Raw genomic sequence first — 24,903 nt, forward strand, 5'->3', positions numbered from 1 at the left:
CCGGATATTCCAGCCCTCTTGAACGCATTTGGAATCCAAAATTTACAGTCCATTAATCCTGCATTACAAGGTACGTATAGTGCAGTGTTTTAAAGTGAGCTCGCGTTAATAAATTGCCGCGACAATAACAAACAATCGGTTTGTTTAGGTACAAAGGTCGTCTTACAACGTCACCTCTTTGCCTCTTGTTTTGTTTCCCGCCAATCGTCGGCTTCTATTTTGGATGCTTACATTCGGCAGCATCATAATCAAAACAAAACTCCAAAAGAAAATTATTGCAAAAATCGTTTGCTAATATTCTTTTTGTTTTGGTTCATTTAAAACAACAAAACATTAAACATCTCGTTTCGTTGATACCAACAAACACGTCGTCGTTGTTAGTTCTTAATTTGGTGTGCTTTACTACCTAAAGCAAAGATCGCAATATTATTCTTTGTGTTTGGTCTGTCCGCTTTAATATTGCATATTGTTGTTGTTACACCTATTGTCTTTTTCTCGTTGTAACAACAGTCAAATTCATTTTCTGTTTTGTTTGTCGCAAACAACAACAACACTGTTGGATCATCCACCAACATCACTGCTTGCTTTGTCGTTGTTCTCTGATCAGCGCTTGTTGTTTGTGCTTTGTTAGATCAGTGAACGAACATAACAAACGAAGGAAGAATATTTTTGTGTATTCCTCTTTCTGTCGTGTCCGTTTAGGTTGAGTAGCTACACTACGTTGGTCGGTCACTTTGGTTTGTTATATTAGTTGGCATTGGGTGTAAACTTAACGTTATTATTAAAGTTAAATTAATATAAATACTATAGTGTATTTAATTTTTGTTGTTGTTTTCGATCTTTTAAAAATTAATACACCCTATAGGCGGTCATTTTGGCTAATTAAATAAATAAAAATAAAATAGTTATTTTATTTATTTTTGTGTTTTTCCCCAAATTGGTTCAGTGTTTTTTGCGATAATTATGGCCTTCGCTCCTCTACAAAATTTCATAAGAGACTCAGACGCTTTGATAGAATTTGGTGCACAAATCGGTGCAGTAAAAGATGATGGTATAGATATTAGTTTTTTAGAGGAAAGGAAGAGCAAGTTAGAAAAACTATGGCAATCCGTAAATAAATCGTTGCGTCTCTTAGAAAATTCGGAAAATGTTACAAAAGAACATCTGCATTTGGCAGAAAATAAACACAACGCTTCTTTAAACATTTACTCAAGCACTATGGCCACAATTAATAGAAAAATTATAAAAACTCGTTGTGTATTAAAAAATTTGATTAAAAACGCGGATAAAAATCAAGAGCAATCGGCTCAATCTCTTTTGGTTCCTGAATCGCAGGAAAATATGACCGCAAATATTTCTTCTGGTTGTGATATCGTTCACAATATGGCACTGCCCCCTATTGATATTGATATTTTTGAGGGAGATTTTTCTTCTTGGCCTTCCTTTCGGGATTTGTTTAGTGCCGTATATATAAATAATACCAGGTTAAGTGATGTCGAACGCATGTTCTATTTGCTTAATAAAACTGCTGGAGAAGCTCGGAAAATCGTTTCGCAGTTTCCTCTAACTAACCGCGGTTTCGCTTTCGCATGGAAAGCATTAAATGATGAATACAACAATATTCGAATATTGGTTCATCATCAACTAAAGTCGTTTTATAGTCTTCCAATTCTTTTAAAAGAAACTGCATCGGGTCTAAAAGAGATCCGACGGGGAATAAACAGTTTCATATTTTCAATGTCGACCTACAACGTTCCCACAGATCAATGGGATCCGATACTGGTGTTTCTTTGCCTGCAACGCTTACCGGAAGAAACGACACTGCTGTGGGAACAAGGTATCAAAAACAAATCGGCTCTTTCTTCGTGGAAAGATTTAGACACATTTCTTTCAGAGCGGATAAACACGCTTGTGTGTTTGGAAAATTATAGAGAGAAATCCATTCCTTTGCAGGATTCAAATTCGCTTGACACCGCTAGAAAGTCCAAATCTAAATGTTCGTCTCCCCCTTCTATTGGAAAATCGTGTCGTCTTTGTCATAAGTATACCCATCGCCTTCATTTGTGTCCAACATTTAAGGAATTATCTCCCGCAAAAAGGTTTGCATTCGTCAAGCGCCACGAACATTGTATAAATTGTTTGGTAAAGGGACATAAACTAGTAAATTGTACTAGTAAAAATAGTTGTTGGAAATGTGGTCAACGTCATCACACGTTACTACATCGCGAGTCATTAAAACCGAATAGTTCTTTTCCGGTTCTGACTCCAAAAGCTCAGGCAAGCTCGTCAAAATCGTTGTCAGCTGCAGCCCCAGTTTTTCGTCCCTCAAAATATACATCCTCCACATCGGTTGGAGTCGAAAATCCTAAATCTAATTTTGTTCGTTCGAAATCGTTGTACAAAATGTCCAAAAGGAACCTTATTAAGTTTATAAAAGTGAATTTATCGGAAGGTAATCAGTCAACAAAACGTAAATTTGTAAGCAATGTTGTAAAGCGACCTTCACATAAAATCGGTCTCGCGACAACTGGCAATGTATATACCGACATTGGCACAGGGTCTCAATTGGAACCCCCCTCGAATATCGTTTCGGGAAACACGTAGCTCGATTGAAGTCCGAATCTGTAACTGCAAGTTCATCTGCGGCTTCAAAATATTACATTTCGTGTAATAATATGCTTGACTGAAGTCCGAATCTGTTACTGCAGATTCATCTGCGGCTTCATATTATCGTTGTAGCGGAGATGGATCCCGAATCTGTTACTGCCGATTCATCTGCGTTTCCATTCCCTACATTTAGTTCGAAAAAAAAGCTCACACTGCACTATACAACCCGTACCTACTACTGGAACTAATATAGATTAAGTTAATTGTGTTGAAACATGCTTTGATGTTTTAAGGGGGTCGGCATGTTTAATTTAGAATTGCATAAAATATTGCTATTTATTGACCCCTGGTTTGGTCATTAATTAGTCGTTAAAATGTACGCGCTACGGTTTATTGCAACCTTGTGCTAGCGCCTTTGACATTTTAACTACTAATCACTTGTCACTTGTTTGCCGCCTCCTTTAGACATCAAGGAGTACTTCGCTGTCATTCGGACAGACATCACCCGCAATATTGTTTGCAGCACATATCGTTGTGCATAGAAGGGCATATTGTTGCCACAGGTAATATCGTTACCAACCAAACTAAGAATAAATAGTTCTATATATTAAGAAAAACCTTTGTGTTTTTATTTATCTTTTTGCATATACCCTACGGTCCACTGCTCGACGCATTCGGCGTTTTACTCCCATCGGCGGAGTCCCTCTGAGCTAATCAAGACGAATTGTATGAACTATGCTTTTTTCGACACACTGACTTTGTCTATTCAATCATGCGCTATGTATTTGATAGGCAATGACAAGCAACAACATCCCCCATTTTGATTCATGTGTGCCATTGTCTAAGGTTCGATCGTGGCATGGCCGACTCGAATGTTTGCATGGTGTTCTCCATAAATGCAGGGTGTCAACGATGACATCGAACCGTGTCATCGTCAAATTGTGTGTCATTTGTGTACGTGTGCTTAAATATTGAGAGTGTGTGTGTGTTACTTTCGACGGTGAGGGTGTGTTTTTGTGTGTGCTGTAATTTTGAAGTAATAAACACCGCGTAAATATAAAATTGAGTTCAATAACAAAATGTGCATAGACATCAACAAATGAATAGAAAAAATTAAATATTTACTGAACAATCCCAATTTATTGGTGATTATCATAAAATTTTGGTCATAAAAAAGAGGTAAATATTGTTTGCCTATTTTCTATCTACATAAAGTGTTCTTTTAAAATTAAAGTTTGTGGGCAGAGATTTGACTCTCATTCAATAACAGAATATGCACAGAATTGAACAATGGAAGTATATAGTGTTGTTACGTGAATTACAGTAGCACTCATTCTAATTTTCACCTCACTACCGGAGGCAAACATTTATGAAATTATAATCAAAATAAGAAAATTTTTCAGGGGATTATTGTTTTTTATAAGGATTAACATGTTAGATTGTTTCGTCAATAACCACGAAATGTGAAAATTTTGCGTGGACCAATTAGAAGTACCTTTGATATTTTAGTATTCGCCAAGAAATCCTTTATTACAATATTTTCACATATCGGAAAAGCAGGGAACGATTGCGCTTTGCCTTCATCACGTGTATGTCTTTTTCGTTGCCAATTGTTTCATAATTGTTGTTGTTTTTTGATTGAACATTTCTGTATGACACACTATTCAACATTCCCTTTTTATTGGTCATTACATGTTATGACGATGGGTTTGAGTGTGACCGACATGACGAGACATCGAGCATTTAAGTGGCCTGGAAACGCTCAAATTTTTTCATCAAGCAAGTGCGTATGTATTAGTATGTAACTTCGTGTTTTGCCCGCAGACGTACAAACAAGTTTGTCAAATATTCATTTTGTAATTATTTTCGTTGAGTGCAGTCATGTCGTCGTCGGAAGATGAGCGGCTTCTCGTGACAGCAGTTGTGTTAAAAAAAATTGGAAATGAAAAAGAAAATATGGATGGAAAAGTGGTATAAATAGCGCAAAAGATTTACACATGAAAACCTTTTGAAGGAGCTGCGAATGATTAGTGTTGATGAAAATTTTTGAGGATATTTATTTTTAATATATTTAATTTTTTTAACATCTTCAACAGTACCATCGGGGTACTGATCCTTATAAAAATCAAGGAGTATATTATATTGTTTTTTCTTCTCTTTCCTATTACTGTACGCGTCTGTCCGCACATTCCACAATGCATCAAGGCATTGGTACATTTGAATAAATTTTATTGTACATTTTTTTCGTCCGCGCACTTACTATTCATGTTTACTCCTCAACGTTACAACACAAATGGCATTTTGCTTGACAAACAGTAATGGAGACGTTCAAATAGATTTGCGCAAATAACAATATCAAAATATTTTGATTTTCCATCAAGCAGAGCCGACAACAAATGTGTGTAGCCAACGAAAGCCGATTAGACTCACATGGACACACACATATAAGCTGCTTGACCAACAAATTTGAGCGTCTCCAGGCCACTTTAGTTGGATGTCACGTACTGTTATGCGTTTGATCAAACAGGGCACAACATGACGAGCGCTTTCTCTCTATGGCATAAATAGAGAAAATTGTCACTTTGGCAGCCCTTTAACATTCAATCAAATTAATATTTTTTAGCAAAACACTCTCAATTCTATGCTGAATTCCAGCATGTTCTTATATCTTGTTTTTATGTTTTTAGACAAATTGTTGTTCATCTCCAAGTCTTTGCAATATCTGACAAGATTTTTTGAACAGCCAATTGGTCTTCCAATTCGGGGAGAATTGATGATATTGTGCATCCTTCTAAATATGTTCTTTAACAAATGTAATAAAAATAGGACAGTTACATATTATTGCGATTATATCGATTACTTCCCCTTATTTATAAATATTGGCCGATTGCACCAGTACATATATATATATATATATATATATATATATATATATTTATTATATTTATTTTTTTTTTTTTTGCTTTATTTATCAACGATTTACCTAATTCCATAAATTATTCGAAATTGTTAATGTACGCAGAAGATGTTAAGTTATTATTTTCCCATAATTGATACGTATTGTTCATACTTTTCGTGGCCTTACTTATATTAAAGGGCTTAATACACGAGCACGATTTTTCTGTGGTCTTATAATCTTGATAGGATTGAAAAAAATTGTTTGATATATTCATATATCCAAGAGCATGTAAATGCTCTTCATTTAAGATCATCGTTTCTAGGTTCCGATTGTTGGGATACATTAGTCTGAGTACAGTTCTTAATTTTTACAAGCTAGTTAGAACCCTACAACCTCAAGTGTTGGTTCAAGAGTTCGCATTTATAAATTCTACATGTTACATACAAATTGATGCTCCATTAGTACGAACTTCTTATTTTGAACGCTCCTTCCTAATTCGTGTTTACCGAGTCTGGAACTGTCTTCCAAGTTTGCTGAGAAAATTCCTACGAAAAACATGGCAATGGATAGAAACGACATGGAAAAACATGGGTAGTAGAAAATAAGGACATGGATTGGCAATTTCAAATTGGAAAAAAAATCTACAGTTTTTGCGAATTCAAAAACAATTTTGATTAGCTAATGGAGAGAGTGTAATGTCACTTAAAGCAATTTCAGCACATATATAGGTTATATTTTAAAATAATTTCAAAAATCTACATAAAAATTTTACGAGTTAGTGGTTACCCACAGCAAGCAAGTAAATTGCAATTTTTATACCCTACAACACTATGTGTTGGGGGTATCTTAAGTTTAATTAGGTCAAGAATTATGTAACACCTCGAAAAATTCTTATCTTATTATCTCGCATAGCTGAGTCGATCTAACTATGTATGTCCGTCCGTCCGTCTGTTTGTCTGTCCATGTTAACTTGTAATTATGCTACAGGTCGCAAATATAGTCCGATCCTCAAAATATTGGTTTCCCACATAGGAAAGTATATATGAATCTTCCTATCTCGCCGAGCTAAGCCGATCTAAATATGTAAGTCCGTAGGTTTGTTCGTCTTTCCATGTTAATTTGTAACCACGCTACAGGTCGCAATTATGGCCCGATCCTCACGAAGTTTGGATGGAGGTGGGCTTTTGGAGATGAACGCATAATATTTAGAGGTTGAAATGGACCAAAAACTGAGAAATTTCCTGATTTTGCAGTTGCTCGCAATTATAGACAAATCGGAAAGTTAGCATAGGGCTATAGCTTAGGCAAAGACATAGAAGTATAAAGATGGACAAGACAGAGTCAAAATATTGTCAGGTGTAAAGACGTCTATTGCTACGATATCATAACAACATAATCACCAATGTTAAGTTGTTTTAACAGCAAATGCAATTTTCAATTAGTTGAAAACGTCAATAGAATGCTATTTTGAGACTAAATTTTTGGCCTACCGAAAATATGATTTTTATGCTAACATGTCACTGTTGTGAGCAGCGCCCCCATTATATATTTCACATTAACTACTTTTTCCATATTGCATTTTGTCCAGTCCTTCTACCATTGTCCATTGGGCCTTCTACGAAAATTCCTACGAAAAACATGGCCATGGATAGAAACGACATGGAGAAACATGGGTAGTAGAAAATAAGGACATGGATTAGAAATTGAAAAAAATTCTGCAGTGTTTGAAATATTCGGGCATTACTGTTGCAAATTAAAAAACAATTTTGAATAGCTAATGGGGAGGGTGAAATGTCGCGTAATATACAAATTGATGCTCCATTGGTACGAACTTCTACTTTTGAACACTCCTTCCTAGTTCGTGTTTACCGAGTCTGGAACTGTTTTCCAAGTTTGCTGAGAAAATTTGGCTATTCTTACTCCACATATAAGAAGTTATTGAAATCGCATTTCAATGTTGAATACGATGCATAAAATAACTGTTGTGGGATCCTAAACTTTATTTTAATTTTACAATATTCATATGGCTTGGGGGTCATTCTGATTCTTATTACTGTTAATTTCTACCAATACATGCATAATTGGCCTCCAATGGCTTTCTTTGTATTGAATGTAATTAAATGAAATGAAAATGTGAATAGAGACTCCAAGACCGTAACTTAGTTAAAATACTGGGCAACTAAAAATTGTTTAAATGTATCACATATTAATTCTCAGAGTCTACAGAATAAAATCGACGAATTTAAATTCATTTTTGATAATTCGTATTATGGATTACACCTGATGAGTACTGCATTGTTTTCAAGTCGCTAAGTCGTATGCTATTGGTCTTCATAGGATTGACCCAAACTTTATACGTATTGTACTCCCGCATTTCCTCCGTTCCACCGTTTTACAAAACCTAGAAAATCATTTGCTTTAAATACCATTGTTATTACTTAGCTTTTAAAATTTAGTTTTGGTTTCATCGACAAATGATTCTACAGTTGGTAATAAATGACGGTCAATATTATATTGCAATATCAAGGAAGAAGATCTGGAGAAGCACATATGTTTACATTTGCTTAAATTTAAATCCATACTTAAATTGTGTGGACACTATTGAACCAGGCTATCTAAATAGTTTTGAAGTAAATAAATTTACTTCTTACTACTTATAATGCAAAGCACACACTCTGTGGTTTCACCTAAATGTAGACAACTGTAAAATGACATTTCACCGCAGGGCTGGATTGGATGTGGTATGAAAAACGTAGCCACCCAGATAATTGCCGAAGTATGAAAAAACAGCAAAACACAAATATAGACTGCTGGCAGTTACAGTCCAACCAATACTGTTGCTGTACTGTGCTGTTATCATCTTCATTCCACGTGATTTTAACTGCGCTGTGAATATTTCATAGTATGGTGGTCGCTGCTATCAAAAAGAACATCTGTTGCCACATTATAGCCAAAGTCATGGAATTTGCAACTGATCACGACAACATTTTCGTTTTTAATGAACGTGACTGTCAACTGTGCTGTGTCGATATCGCAGCACTGAAAACATCATATGATGTTGAAATTATCACAGCACAGCAAGAGTTTTCGTTATTCTCTCGGCTGACTGTGACTGCCAGCTGTTCTGCACCATTTTCACAGCAAAGGCACAATCAAAGTTAGGTAATGTCGATGTGTTCGCAACACATCAAAGCAATGTTTGCGGTTTTTATTTTTGATGACTTTGACTGCCAACTGAGTTGCGACGTTCTCACAGCCACAGCATCAGTGTGGCCACAATGCCAAATAATAATGCTAAATGTAAACACGTTTTTAAACCCTGCAACACTATGTGTTGGGGGTATTATTAGTTTGATTGGGCAAAAATTATATAACACTTCGAAATTTTGGCTTCCGACATAGGAAAGTATATATTGGTCTTCCAATCTCGCTGAGTTGAGCCGATCTAGCTATGTTAATTTGCAAGCACGCTACAGGTCACAATAGGGCAGAAGCTTTCCATTTTAAATGACCATCGGATAATATTGAGCGGGTGAAATAGACCATAAGTATTGTGTTAAAAAAAAAAAAAAAAAAAAAAAAAAAACAATTTTCCCATTAAACCGCGAATATTCTTAATCCCGGTGAAATTACAAAAAGACGAAAAGGTAAATTCTGACCGTTACGTAGATGTCGATAGTAAAGGTATTACATGTTTGTATAGCGACATATATTCGCTAGAATACTTACATCTAAAAAATAGCTGGACTGATTTTGACTAATCTTGTCAATTCAGAATTCCCTCTTGACATGAAAGAAAGAAATCTAGACAAAAACTCATGAAAAGATCCCAATAAAGATGAAAATATTGAGTTGTGATATTTTCTTATATTTTTTGAATATTGAATTTTACATTTTGTAATATTTTTACTGCTTACAACACTATATTGTTAGGATATTATATACAGGGCACATTTTTGGCCCGATCCTCACGAAATGTTATATGAAGGTGGTGTTAGTGTAAGAATAGGAGCCTGATGTTTTTGGAGATGATCGCAAGATATTAAGGGGTCCAAATGGACCAAAAACTGAAAGTTTTCTGACACGTCATAATTATCGCCCGATCCTTAGGAAATTTTAAGTGGGGGTTTGGTATCGGTCCTGCCAAGCATTTTGGATGGCCATCGGATAACAGTTAGCGGAAAAATGGGCCCCAATTTTTGTGGGAAAAAATACCAAAGTGTCTATTCCACCGAAATGCTGAAAGTGAATTCCAGGCGAATTAAGAAATACATGAATGGCGCACTTCAAATCTTTTTTACATCAATTAATATAGAGAAACCTTAATTTACAAACATTAGTCTGAATAGCCATTAGCATGACTCCTTTTTTAAGCTTCAATATAGTGCAAATTCTATAAGAATATGCATTACTTCGGTCCAAAGCATGAAATTTCTTAGAGATGACAGGTTTAAAAAAAAATGGTTCCAGATCCATGAAGGTTATTTGGAAGGATGACCAATAAGGTCCAACATCTGTTTTTAAATTTTATATGATTTTATTAAAATGTTTTAAGTCCTGCTAAGTGAAAATTCGAGACCGAATGATGATTAGAATGAGATCGTTTGTAATCTTAAAACTTTCACAACCTTTATTTAACCTTTTCTTAATATATATATATATATATATATATATATATATATATATATATATATATATATATATATATATATATAAAATTCCTACGAAAAATATATATAAAATTCCTACGAAAAACATGGCCATGGATAGAAACGACATGGAGAAACATGGGTAGTAGAAAATAAGGACATGGATTAGAAATTGAAAAAAATTCTGCAGTGCTTGAAATATTCGGGCATTACTGTTGCAATTTAAAAAACAATTTTGAATAGCTAATGGGGAGGGTGAAATGTCGCGTAATATACAAATTGATGCTCCATTGGTACGAACTTCTACTTTTGAACACTCCTTCCTAGTTCGTGTTTACCGAGTCTGGAACTGTTTTCCAAGTTTGCTGAGAAAATTTGGCTATTCTTACTCCACATATAAGAAGTTATTGAAATCGCATTTCAATGTTGAATACGATGCATAAAATAACTGTTGTGGGATCCTAAACTTTATTTTAATTTTACAATATTCATATGGCTTGGGGGTCATTCTGATTCTTATTACTGTTAATTTCTACCAATACATGCATAATTGGCCTCCAATGGCTTTCTTTGTATTGAATGTAATTAAATGAAATGAAAATGTGAATAGAGACTCCAAGACCGTAACTTAGTTAAAATACTGGGCAACTAAAAATTGTTTAAATGTATCACATATTAATTCTCAGAGTCTACAGAATAAAATCGACGAATTTAAATTCATTTTTGATAATTCGTATTATGGATTACACCTGATGAGTACTGCATTGTTTTCAAGTCGCTAAGTCGTATGCTATTGGTCTTCATAGGATTGACCCAAACTTTATACGTATTGTACTCCCGCATTTCCTCCGTTCCACCGTTTTACAAAACCTAGAAAATCATTTGCTTTAAATACCATTGTTATTACTTAGCTTTTAAAATTTAGTTTTGGTTTCATCGACAAATGAGTCTACAGTTGGTAATAAATGACGGTCAATATTATATTGCAATATCAAGGAAGAAGATCTGGAGAAGCACATATGTTTACATTTGCTTAAATTTAAATCCATACTTAAATTGTGTGGACACCATTGAACCAGGCTATCTAAATAGTTTTGAAGTAAATAAATTTACTTCTTACTACTTATAATGCAAAGCACACACTCTGTGGTTTCACCTAAATGTAGACAACTGTAAAATGACATTTCACCGCAGGGCTGGATTAGATGTGGTATGAAAAACGTAGCCACCCAGATAATTGCCGAAGTATGAAAAAACAGCAAAACACAAATATAGACTGCTGGCAGTTACAGTCCAACCAATACTGTTGCTGTACTGTGCTGTTATCATCTTCATTCCACGTGATTTTAACTGCGCTGTGAATATTTCATAGTATGGTGGTCGCTGCTATCAAAAAGAACATCTGTTGCCACATTATAGCCAAAGTCATGGAATTTGCAACTGATCACGACAACATTTTCGTTTTTAATGAACGTGACTGTCAACTGTGCTGTGTCGATATCGCAGCACTGAAAACATCATATGATGTTGAAATTATCACAGCACAGCTAGAGTTTTCGTTATTCTCTCGGCTGACTGTGACTGCCAACTGTTCTGCACCATTTTCACAGCAAAGGCACAATCAAAGTTAGGTAATGTCGATGTGTTCGCAACACATCAAAGCAATGTTTGCGGTTTTTATTTTTGATGACTTTGACTGCCAACTGAGTTGCGACGTTCTCACAGCCACAGCATCAGTGTGGCCACAATGCCAAATAATAATGCTAAATATAAACACGTTTTTAAACCCTGCAACACTATGTGTTGGGGGTATTATTAGTTTGATTGGGCAAAAATTATATAACACTTCGAAATTTTGGCTTCCCACATAGGAAAGTATATATTGGTCTTCCAATCTCGCTGAGTTGAGCCGATCTAGCTATGTTAATTTGCAAGCACGCTACAGGTCACAATAGGGCAGAAGCTTTCCATTTTAAATGACCATCGGATAATATTGAGCGGGTGAAATAGACCATAAGTATTGTGTTAAAAAAAAAAAAAAAAAAAAAAACAATTTTCCCATTAAACCGCGAATATTCTTAATCCCGGTGAAATTACAAAAAGACGAAAAGGTAAATTCTGACCGTTACGTAGATGTCGATAGTAAAGGTATTAGATGTTTGTATAGCGACATATATTCGCTAGAATACTTACATCTAAAAAATAGCTGGACTGATTTTGACTAATCTTGTCAATTCAGAATTCCCTCTTGACATGAAAGAAAGAAATCTATACAAAAACTCATGAAAAGATCCCAATAAAGATGAAAATATTGAGTTGTGATATTTTCTTATATTTTTTGAATATTGAATTTTACATTTTGTAATATTTTTACTGCTTACAACACTATATTGTTAGGATATTATATACAGGGCACATTTTTGGCCCGATCCTCACGAAATGTTATATGAAGGTGGTGTTAGTGTAAGAATAGGAGCCTGATGTTTTTGGAGATGATCGCAAGATATTAAGGGGTCCAAATGGACCAAAAACTGAAAGTTTTCTGACACGTCATAATTATCGCCCGATCCTTAGGAAATTTTAAGTGGGGGTTTGGTATCGGTCCTGCCAAGCATTTTGGATGGCCATCGGATAACAGTTAGCGGAAAAATGGGCCCCAATTTTTGTGGGAAAAAATACCAAAGTGTCTATTCCACCGAAATGCTGAAAGTGAATTCCAGGCGAATTAAGAAATACAAGAATGGCGCACTTCAAATCTTTTTTACAACAATTCATATAGAGAAACCTTAATTTACAAACATTATTCTGAATAGCCATTAGCATGACTCCTTTTTTAAGCTTCAATATAGTGCAAATTCTATAAGAATATGCATTACTTCGGTCCAAAGCATGAAATTTCTTAGAGATGACAGGTTTAAAAAAAAATGGTTCCAGATCCATGAAGGTTATTTGGAAGGATGACCAATAAGGTCCAACATCTGTTTTTAAATTTTATAAGTCCTGCTAAGTGAAAATTCGAGACCGAATGATGATTAGAATGAGATCGTTTGTAATCTTAAAACTTTCACAACCTTTATTTAATCTTTTCAATCCTCTTCTAATTTAGTGAATTCATGGTGTATAAGATCATTCTATTTCTAATTTCTGCTTTTATAAGGTTCATGCCACTGAAAACTCTTCCAACTTCTGTGTTACTAAACTAAAACTAGAGAAAATCTTGGTTTTTCATTTAAAGCATTTTAAAATTCTTATACACATATCCAAAAATAAATCGTTGAGTTTATGTTTGCCCATTCATATGTACTTAGCTTTTGCCATTGCTTTTCTAAAATAATAATTTCGTTCAAAATGTTCATGTAATTTAATTATTTAGATTTAAGAAAAATTGGATTTATAAGGAAGTACTAAAATATTAAAAAATTTTGGACAAAAAAAATGCTAAGAAATGCTAAACTAATAATTTCAAAAAGCTAAGAAAAATGCTAAATGCTAAATGAAAATTTTGCTGCTAAATACAAAAAATAAATGCTAAATTTAGGTGCAAAAATGGCCACACTGCACAGCATAGTAAATCTCAAAGGCAAACTGCCAGCCACTTTAAACACTGTTGAATATGTATTTTACACCATATCTCGATTTAACCAAAGTCATTCAGCCACTTATTATAACATAATGAAATTCAAGTTACTATAAAGGACATTTGAAATTCCATAGTCCCATTGAAAATCTCCTAAAATAAAGATTGAAGTCCCAAAGGGTATCATTGTAGGTCATTTGATTTACGTGATGATATTTATTTCCGTCACGTCCACAACACATGAATCCTTTACATTAATAAATAAAACCAACAAGATCATTATGGAATCGTTAATTTGCATAAAACGTAAAAAGAATTGTGTAGAAGATGACAGGCAAGCATTCTTCAATTTATTACAGTTTTAAGCTCTCGAGTCTCAGAATCAAAAAAGAAAAACTTCAATAGCTTAAAATGTTCCTAACATATGAATAGTTTTTCATATGAACACTTTGGTATTTTATTTACTTGTATGAACGATATAATAAATAAGTAATAATAACAAAAAGTGCTGAAAGTGTTAAAATTTACACATTTTATTTAGGTATTCTGCACGAAACCTACTGTGAATGTTTAACTCTAATTCAATATTAATTTTCTTGTCAATGATTTTACGGTTTAAGCACAACTTACATTGTTCTTTTATTTTATTATTACTCTTCATTTTAGAACAAGTACAAGGAAGCGGCCAACTTATTAAATGATGCATTGTCTATAAGGGGTAAAACCCTGGGAGAAAACCACCCTGCTGTTGCAGCGACTCTAAACAATCTTGCTGTCCTTTATGGCAAACGTGGTAAATATAAAGACGCTGAGCCCTTGTGCAAACGAGCTCTTGAAATTCGAGAGAAAGTATTAGGAAAAGATCACCCAGATGTTGCAAAACAACTAAATAACTTGGCTCTTTTATGCCAAAATCAAGGAAAATATGATGAAGTTGAGAAATACTACCAGAGAGCCCTAGAAATATATGAATCGAAACTTGGCCCCGATGATCCAAATGTAGCCAAAACTAAGAACAATTTGGCAAGTTGTTATTTAAAGCAAGGGAAGTATGCTGAAGCTGAAATTTTATATAAACAGGTTTTAACAAGAGCACACGAAAAAGAGTTTGGTGCGATTGATAGCAAAAATAAGCCAATTTGGCAGGTAAGTAAGTGATATATACTTATAAATTAAAGTTTACATATACTATATGTAAATCATACAGATAATTTAAAACAATCAAATCTATATTAAAATATGTATGTAGTTAACGTAGTATTATTTGTTTTTGACCACCGGCTGTGACTAACATGAAGGTGGCGTTGTTAACATCATTAAATTAGGACTAGTCAGAATCAAAATATTGTGACCAGGGGGATGTTGTTATAATACCATAATTTCAAATGTCAATGGACAATTTTAAGCCCAAATTTTTGGTCTACAGTACATTTTATTCGTAAAACTCCTCTGTAACTATGTTTTTATGCTAACATGTTTCTGTTGTGAGCAGCGCCTCTACTTATTTTTTACATTAACTATTTTCCCATAATGCATTTTGTCTAGTCATTAGCATTTTAGGACTTTGACACATGTATAGGGTAAATATTTTTTTTATTTTCAATTAATACAGTTACCAAGCGCATAGGGCCATGGACTGTTCCAAAAACTTCTAAAACCTGAACGAAGTAGAATAACCATGTAAGTTGGTTTTGTCTGTTACAACAAAAACCCCTTCGTCGACCGTGCCTTGTCTATTAATAGAACAGTGTGGCCTGTTTGTTCGGGATACCGTAGTATTTTGTTGTTGCAAAATGGTCAGGCTTTATCCCTTTTTTGTTGTTTTTATAAAAACAACGTTAGTTTATTAGTGGAGAACGATGGTAATGTTTACCAGGGGGTAAGGCAGGGAATACCTAGGTTTCGGAAAGAGCCACCAATCCTCATCAGTTCCCTTGTTTTTTGTCTGGGATATTCTCCCCAGAAGTTATTTTTTTAAAAATAACTTCTATGACAAAAAACATTTTTTACCCAAGTGACGAGATCGTAAGCTCAATAGAAGAGGAACCAAAGAAATAAAAAAAACTAAAATTCTTTTGGAAAGTCTTCTAAATCTTACAATCGCACTTATAAACATTTACATCTTTCTCCACTTGTTATGCTTTCGTTCAACCTGAACGAAGTAGAATAACCATGTAAGTTGGTTTTGTCTGTTACAACAAAAACCCCTTCGTCGACCGTGCCTTGTCTATTAATAGAACAGTGTGGCTTGTTTGTTCGGGATACCGTAGTATTTTGTTGTTGCAAAATGGTCAGGCTTTATCCCTTTTTTTGTTGTTTTTATAAAAACAACGTTAGTTTATTAGTGGAGAACGATGGTAATGTTTACCAGGGGGTAAGGCAGGGAATACCTAGGTTTCGGAAAGAGCCACCAATCCTCATCAGTTCCCTTGTTTTTTGTCTGGGATATTCTCCCCAGAAGTTATTTTAAAAATAACTTCTATGACAAAAAACATTTTTTACCCAAGTGACGAGATCGTAAGCTCAATAGAAGGGGAACCAAAGAATTAAATAAAACTAAAATTCTTTTGGAAAGTCTTCTAAATCTTACAACCGCACTTATAAACATTTACATCTTTCTCCACTTGTTATGCTTTCGTTCAACCTGAACGAAGTAGAATAACCATGTAAGTTGGTTTTGTCTGTTACAACAAAAACCCCTTCGTCGACCGTGCCTTGTCTATTAATAGAACAGTGTGGCTTGTTTGTTCGGGATACCGTAGTATTTTGTTGTTGTAAAATGGTCAGGCTTTATCCCCTTTTTTTGTTGTTTTTATAAAAACAACGTTAGTTTATTAGTGGAGAACGATGGTAAAAATAATATATATATATATATATATATATATATATATATATATATATATATATATATATATATATATATATATATATATATATATATATATATATATATATATATATATATATCCCTAGGTTTCGGAAAGAGCCACCAATCCTCATCAGTTCCCTTGTTTTTTGTCTGGGATATTCTCCCCAGAAGTTATTTTAAAAATAACTTCTATGACAAAAAACATTTTTTACCCAAGTGACGAGATCGTAAGCTCAATAGAAGATGAACCAAAGAATTAAATAAAACTAAAATTCTTTTGGAAAGTCTTCTAAATCTTACAATCGCACTTATAAACATTTACATCTTTCTCCACTTGTTATGCTTTCGTTCAACCTGAACGAAGTAGAATAACCATGTAAGTTGGTTTTGTCTGTTACAACAAAAACCCCTTCGTCGACCGTGCCTTGTCTATTAATAGAACAGTGTGCCTTGTTTGTTCGGGATACCGTAGTATTTTGTTGTTGCAAAATGGTCAGGCTTTATCCCTTTTTTTGTTGTTTTTATAAAAACAACGTTAGTTTATTAGTGGAGAACGATGGTAATGTTTACCAGGGGGTAAGGCAGGGAATACCTAGGTTTCGGAAAGAGCCACCAATCCTCATCAGTTCCCTTGTTTTTTGTCTGGGATATTCTCCCCAGAAGTTATTTTAAAAATAACTTCTATGACAAAAAACATTTTTTACCCAAGTGACGAGATCGTAAGCTCAATAGAAGAGGAACCAAAGAATTAAATAAAACTAAAATTCTTTTGGAAAGACTTCTAAATCTTACAACCGCACTTATAAACATTTACATCTTTCTCCACTTGTTATGCTTTCGTTCAACCTGAACGAAGTAGAATAACCATGTAAGTTGGTTTTGTCTGTTACAACAAAAACCCCTTCGTCGACCGTGCCTTGTCTATTAATAGAACAGTGTGGCTTGTTTGTTCGGGATACCGTAGTATTTTGTTGTTGTAAAATGGTCAGGCTTTATCCCCTTTTTTTGTTGTTTTTATAAAAACAACGTTAGTTTATTAGTGGAGAACGATGGTAAAAATAATATATATATATATATATATATATATATATATATATATATATATATATATATATATATATATATATATATATATATATATATATATATATATATATATATATATATATATATATATCACTTTATGGTTTTTGATAAGTTAACTTTGACTAAGTTAACCAAACCATCTTTCTGGTATTTGAAGTTTAAAGTGAAACACGCTTCAATTCAGGTACTTTTATAAAAAATGTTTAATTTATCCTAAGGTAAGATAATAATAGTTCTGCCCGGTCGAACTTAATTTTTTACTCGTTTTTTAAAGTAATAAGTAGTATTTGTCATGGAAATTGCGCGTTGGAGACCCCATAATGTCCATATCTTTTATCATAGTATAATTCAAAGACGATTAAACAAATATCCGGTTCCTTAAATAATATGATGGTTATACAAAACGTGATCATTTTTTGCAAGGATAGTGTCTTCCCAAATTACCAACATTTGCCGAAATTAGTATGAAAATATGGTTAAAATGTATGATATACTTGAAATCGGATTGTATCCTTATCCGGGGGTTATGACCAATATCCAGAACTACAAAAGCGATCACGATACCTTAGAAAGTTTAGGAAGAATTTCTGAAAGAATGGAAATCCTTTTCCCTCTTCTTTTTGAGTCCCATAACGTTCTGCCGTTTTTTTTTTTTTTGTTTAAATGTGTTCGCATCTTCGAGCTGAAGCACGATGTAGATCCTGGAGTTGAAAGCTAAATTCCAATTTCAGACATGAAAGATCGCTATTTAACATCGTATTTGGTACTATTCCATTTTTTAATTATAAATTCAGAATTCAAAACAATAAAAAATGTACACTTTTATATAATTATTAAATTGAAAACATTTCACGCCAAAAGGATTTTTTCTTTTATATTTTTATTGGCATGTTTTCCCAAGATTTCATTCCGAAGTTGCATGAATTGTGAAAATCCGTCAAAACGTTCTTGAGTTGTAAGCATAGTAACTAATGAACAAATTGAAAAAAAAATCTTCAACTTGTTCGCAGATTTTTTACAGCGAATGTTTAAAGGTCCTTACGAAGTTTGGTCCTTACTTTTATTTTGAAATTTGATTCCATTGAAAAAAATGTTTTTTCCCAATTTTAGAGTTCTTGCAATGCTATAGGCTTTTTTTTGATTTTTTAGCAATTTTGAAAAAAGTAATTATCCTTTAACGTTGGTTTGACCACGTTAAATTATTTTTTTTTTCGATCGTTCCCAACGCCTCACTTTCCCGCCCCTGCCGACCGAGAGGGCCACCTCCCCATAACGTAGGGAGCACGTACACCCCATAGTCCGGATTATAGGAGGTTAGTAGACTTGGGAAACCGGCTATATTAGAACATCAGCCGGTTTAACTATTAAAATAATTAAAATATCTAAACTAAACTACAGTAAAACTAAACAATACAAATACTAAATCACAGAAACTAAGTCTGGCAACTATTTTATAAACTAAGAACGTAGGATAGAGTTTTTTATGAAATGCAAGGGTTCACACAAAGAAATCGTGTTGTATAATTTATTATAATCAGCACATAAACTTCGGAGAGGATTATTTATTTCATAGTTCGATTTTGCTAATGTTAGTTTAAGTGGTATGTAATAACGCGTATTTCGCGTGGGGACGTTGAATTTAATTTCACCAGTTAAAAACTCAGAATCAATTTGACCACGCAAAAGTTTTATGATAAAAATACATCTAAGCATTAATCTCCTTTTCTCTAGTGTAGGAAGATCGATAAGTTTAAGCCGATTCTCATAAGGTGGGAGTAGTTCATTTGAATTCCATCCTAAACCTCTCAGAGCAAACAAAAGAAATTGAACCTGTACAGACTCTATCTTTTTTGAGTATATTTTATAAAAAGGACTCCAAAGTACGCAGCCATATTCTAAAGTAGGTCGAACAAGGCTGATAAATAAGCGTTTGGTTACATAAGGGTCGTCGAATTCCTTTGACCAACGTTTTATAAATCCTAGTAAAGATTTTGCTTTATTAACACAAGACTCAATATGTAGATTAAAACGTAATTTATTATCTAATATGACACCAAGATCAAGAAACGAGTCAACATTATCCAGTTTGTAAGAACCAATGAAATAGTTGTAATTCATATGCTGAGATCTATATAAGGACAATTTTTTACATTTTTTTAAATTTAATGACATTCCATTGACACTACACCAATGAGCAAGAGAATACAAGTCCTGTTGCAGATTAAGCGATTCGTTGTGGGAATCAAGTGTGCAGAAAAGTTTAACATCGTCAGCAAACATTAATATTTTTGAATTGCGAATAATAGATGGAAGGTCATTTAAATAAAGTACAAAAAGTAGTGGACCTAAATGGCTACCCTGAGGAACACCAGAAAATACTGTAATATTTTTAGAGAGAGTATTATTAAAAGATACCTTTTGGGTACGGTCATGCAAATAAGACGATATTCATTTTAGGAGAATTGTAGAGAAACCCATTAAGTCAAGTTTATATATTAACAAATTATGCACCACCGTATCGAAAGCTTTACTGAAATCAGTATATATAATATCAGTTTGGAGATTTTTTGAGAATCCAGTGTGAACATTAGAGACCAGTTCTAATAAATTTGTCAAAGTTGATCTTCCTTTAACAAAACCATGCTGGTGCGGTGATACTATAGATGTAACGAAATGAGTTATTCGTTGTGTAACCAAACGCTCAAAAAGTTTGGGAATTGCACTTAGTTTTGCAATGCCCCTATAATTTTCAATAACACATCGACTGTCAGCTTTATGCAATGGAATAATAAAGCTCGAACGCCAAATAAGAGGATAATACCCTAGGGTTAACGAAGTATTAAAAATACTTGATAGAGGAAGATATAGTTCATGTGCACATGCCTTTAAAATGAAAGACGGTACACCATCTGGACCCGGTGAATTAGAACATTTCAATGAAAGTAGACCTTTCAACACTTCATCTGATGTGAGAATAATATGAGGAAAATGATTAAGTTTATTAATACTATAAGAGTATTTTACACCTTTATTGGAATGTTTGGAATACGTACTTTGAAAAAAATCTGCAAACATGTCTGCTATTTCCTTAGGTTCACACGATTCTCTACTTCCGAATCGCATACTACTGGAAAATTCACGAACTTTTCTTTTTGAATTAACGAATTTATAAAAGTTCTTAGGATTTTTATAGAGGCTGTTTCTCATCTTGACTAGGTATTCAGAGTAACATTTAGAATTTTCAGTGTTGTATAAACTTCTAGCTTTTGTATAATTAGTAAGGTTTATGGTAGAATTGATTTTTTTAAATTTTTTAAATAACCTGCTTTTTATGTTACGTAAGCGCCTAAGTTGTGGGGTAAACCAAACTGGACCCCTATCACAGCACATTTTCACAAGTGGGACTGAGGTTTCTAATGCATTGTTAATTATTTTATAAAAGCTTGAAATACGAAAATCCAAATTACCTTCAAAACACCAATTTATATTGGACAATGTAGAACGCAACAGATCAACGTTAGTCTTGCCAAAGTTTAACTTACGCGACTTATTTTGAGATGAAGTAAGTTTTGTTTGAATGTTACTAAGTTCAATGGCTACCATAAGAGTAGGATGATACATATCCTCTGGCTCTGAGAAAGGAGGGATTCTGCACACAGAAGAAGTTAAGGATGAAGAAAAAATTAAATCTAATAATTTACCTTTTGCATTATAGATATAATTTATTTGATAAAGACATTGCTCAAATAAGATTTCCCAAAAAGATGACATCTCAGTAGAAAGTTCTATAGAAGATACTGGTACATAATCTACAATATTTTCTCCTGGGACCCATGCTAGATTAGGCAGATTGAAATCCCCCAGACAAATCATTTCCGCGTTGGAGGAATGATATAATGAAACCTCTTTTATTAAGGCTGAATGCATAAGATAAGTATCCATGTCTGAATTTGGAGGAATATATGAACAAGTTATAATAAAATTACAATTTAGATAGTTTAATTTAACACAAACAAATTCAATCTTAGGGTGTTCTGTAACCAAAATACGTTCTGAGGCAATGGAATTATGAACGGCAATAAAAACTCCTCCACCCATTTTATTTAATCTGTCTTTTCTGTAAATTTGGTACTGATCAGATAAAATCTCAGTGTCACGAATTTGTGGTTTTAACCATGTTTCCGTGAATACCAAAATTTTGAAATCACAGTAAAAGGATTTTAAATAAATATTTCTAAGTTTAGTGTTAAGACCTCTCACGTTTTGATAGAGAAGAGATAGAGATTTAGTTAGTTTTTTGACAATGGTACAACTGAAAGATTAACTGGTAAATTAACAGGGTTTGTTCTTTCCCTAAATACAAATTCCTTTACCAACAATCCATCCGGCCAGAACGTTCTATTAACTATTAAATTAAATAATTTAGCAGGAGTAATGATTTTAAATGATGAAATATCGCGAGGTTGGGACTTGTTAAATTTAAGAATTTTTATGCCATTATCAGGTAAATTTGGAATTTTTGTTTCTATGTAAGACCGAAGGTTATCAACTGTAGTATCGGGATGCAATCGAGACACAAATATAGTTTTACGCGGCGCTACAACAATAAGTTGATCCGTAGGCAAAGGCATAGGGAATTCGTTATTATTGTCTGCAGAAACAGACTTTTCATTTAAATCAGAAGGCGTAAGGATTACATTGTTAATGTCTGCAGAAACAGACTTTTCATTAATAGTATCTGCAGAAACAGATAGATTATTTTTAAATGTATCTGCAGGAACAGATTTTGTTTCTATAACCGCTCGAGGCTTGGTGAGAACGAAAGGCTTATTAGATTCTGCAGTAACAGAAGCTTCCCTTAACGGTTCTGCCGAACGTGGAGACGATAACGTTTGCTTATTAGTGTTATCAGTAGAAATTACAGGAATAGTATTAGCTATTGTACTGGACGAGTTAACAACAATTGCAGGCGCTAAGAATTGAGAAGCTATAGGTACGGTTTTAGAAGATTGCATTTCGACCGGAGCATTTCCTGTAACAATTTCAATAGTTTTATCATCAATAGAGGGTGGGATGTCCGAGCCAAAAGATTTGGCAGCGTTGTGTGGCTGAGCCACAGCTGGTGAATTTAAACGGATCAAATCATCACCAGGTACAAAAACTGAGGATTTCTTTCGTTTCGGAGATCCATCCGGGAATTGAAAATTATTAAACTTTTTTTCAAAATTCTGAAGCTTTAAAAATGCTTCGTCGAAAACCTTCTTCAAAGCTGCTAATTCAGTTTTAGACTCTTTGAAGTGAGTATAAAAGTTAATTTCTAAGGGCCTACAACCAATACATGCCCAACGTAAACCATATTTTTCGCGTTCAGTAAGAACATCAAAATGGCGGCCATTAAGACCTGCACATTTTAAATGTTCATGCTTATCGCATAGCCAACATGTTAGTAAACGTTCTTTAAAACTAGTAATTTTGCAATTTTTGTTCGAGCAATCCATGTTAATTCGAAATACTAAAGGAAACAGTGTATTAGGGAAATAGTGTAATAACAAATTTACAGTAACAGCCTAAAAGTATGCTCAGGAAAGCTAATTTAATATTTAATACGTACAGGACAGCAAAAGGGAATCAGGCACAAACGTCAAAGACAAAAGAAAAAACACTACGTTGTAAATAAAAAACACAGAAAAGAATATTAAAACACAAAAAAATGATCAACGCGCACAAAATTAAATTTTGTAAAATAGTATAAAAACACTATGTTTCACAAAAACTTCTCACTTTTGCAAACTCTTGAAATGTATATATTTAAAAAATCACAATTTATAATTTCTAAAGACACAATAACTGCGAAAATATAATTAAATTTTTATTTGCTTGACGACACACAGAAAAAAACACTTGCATGCGAGCAGAGTTGCCAGACCATTTGACATCATCTATTTAGGTTCACCACTCCATATTTGTCGTCGCTTTATACTACCCAAAAAGACTACACATCGTATTAGAATTCAATTAAAAAAAAAAAAAAAAACACTACAAATGTACATTCCAAAATAGTAAGTCAAAATGGAAAAAAATCATTCAAATTAAAACATTACTATTGCACACCACAAAAGTCAAAATGAAAATGTTAAAATTTCACATTTTTACGCGATTTTTTGGGATTTTATCTATTTCTTCCAAAAAACAATTCTGATTTTGTGTGAATCGTTAAAATCAGATCAGCGGTTCTTGAGTTATACGCGTAGCAATTAACACAACTTTATTTGATATGATCCTTAGCCCCCAAATAAAGGGAAAGTCAACAGTATCTCGTGTAATAATTTTCAAACCGATATCTTCATTATCTGGCGAATATAAAGATTTTAGATAAATCAAGATTGTGGGCGTAAAAGTAGGGGTATGATGAACGTTTGTAAAAAAAATTATGCAAATTATGCAGCCGTTTTCAACTGATTCCATTACCAACGAACAACAGTTGATTTTTATATATAGCCAAATATCGTAGACAAGCAAATCATATAAATGAGTCTAAATTTGAAGATACAGAGGGGCCTCTTGCATTTGGAGCTGATCGCAAAATATTTAGTGGTTCAAATGAACCAAAAACAGAAAAATTTTACTGATCACACAATTGAAACCATTCGACACGGAATTTTACATGAGAAGAGTGTTAAGGACAGGGAAGAAGTGTAGCATTTTGGATGACCATTGGATTATATTTAGCTGTAAAATGGATCACAACAACTAACAGCACAACAGAGTGCGTAAGTGTAGCATTTTGGATGACCATTGGATTATATTAGCTGTAAAATGGACCACAACAACTAACAGCACAACAGAGTAAATATTGGGCAAATGTCCCTGGCCAAGAAGCTAAGGTTAATATCTGGACAGACATAATTTCAAAAGCGAAGTCTTCCAAAATGGATTTGGACATAAAGGGGCTTCTACCATATTGTGGTGTTGTTGCGTATTACATGGTCGGCCCCGCACGACTATAGCCTTTGCTTACTTGTTTAAAGTGTTTTTTGTTACCAAAAGAAGTTTTTTTATATAATTTTATATTAAGTTATTTGACGAAAATATCAAATATTTCTTTGTCACAATCTGACCAATTATTATTTGACGACAAATACATAAACAGCCAATTTCGAGAAACAAAATTATTTGCCAGAAAACAATATTTTTTTTATAATAGCCAAAAAAGAAA

General features: G+C 33.6%; 2 protein-coding genes across 3 annotated transcripts in view; one reads left to right on the forward strand and one right to left on the reverse strand.

The window, feature by feature from the left end:
* Positions 1 to 24,903, forward strand: part of LOC101892697 (kinesin light chain) — a 176,183-nt gene that overhangs the window by 130,172 nt on the left and 21,108 nt on the right. For both annotated transcript variants that reach the window (XM_059129110.1, XM_059129109.1), the window contains exon 4: positions 14,399 to 14,878. In XM_059129110.1, the coding sequence (XP_058985093.1) occupies positions 14,399 to 14,878 (480 nt within the window). The remainder of the gene's footprint in view (positions 1 to 14,398; positions 14,879 to 24,903) is intronic.
* On the reverse strand, positions 20,150 to 23,216 carry LOC131805650 (uncharacterized). Its single transcript, XM_059129111.1, has one exon. The coding sequence runs from the start codon at positions 23,183 to 23,185 to the stop codon at positions 21,977 to 21,979; it is 1,209 nt and encodes a 402-aa protein (XP_058985094.1). The 5' UTR covers positions 23,186 to 23,216; the 3' UTR covers positions 20,150 to 21,976.

Source organism: Musca domestica, unplaced genomic scaffold, assembly GCF_030504385.1.
Source record: "Musca domestica strain aabys unplaced genomic scaffold, Musca_domestica.polishedcontigs.V.1.1 6, whole genome shotgun sequence".
Classification (NCBI taxonomy): domain Eukaryota; kingdom Metazoa; phylum Arthropoda; class Insecta; order Diptera; family Muscidae; genus Musca; species Musca domestica.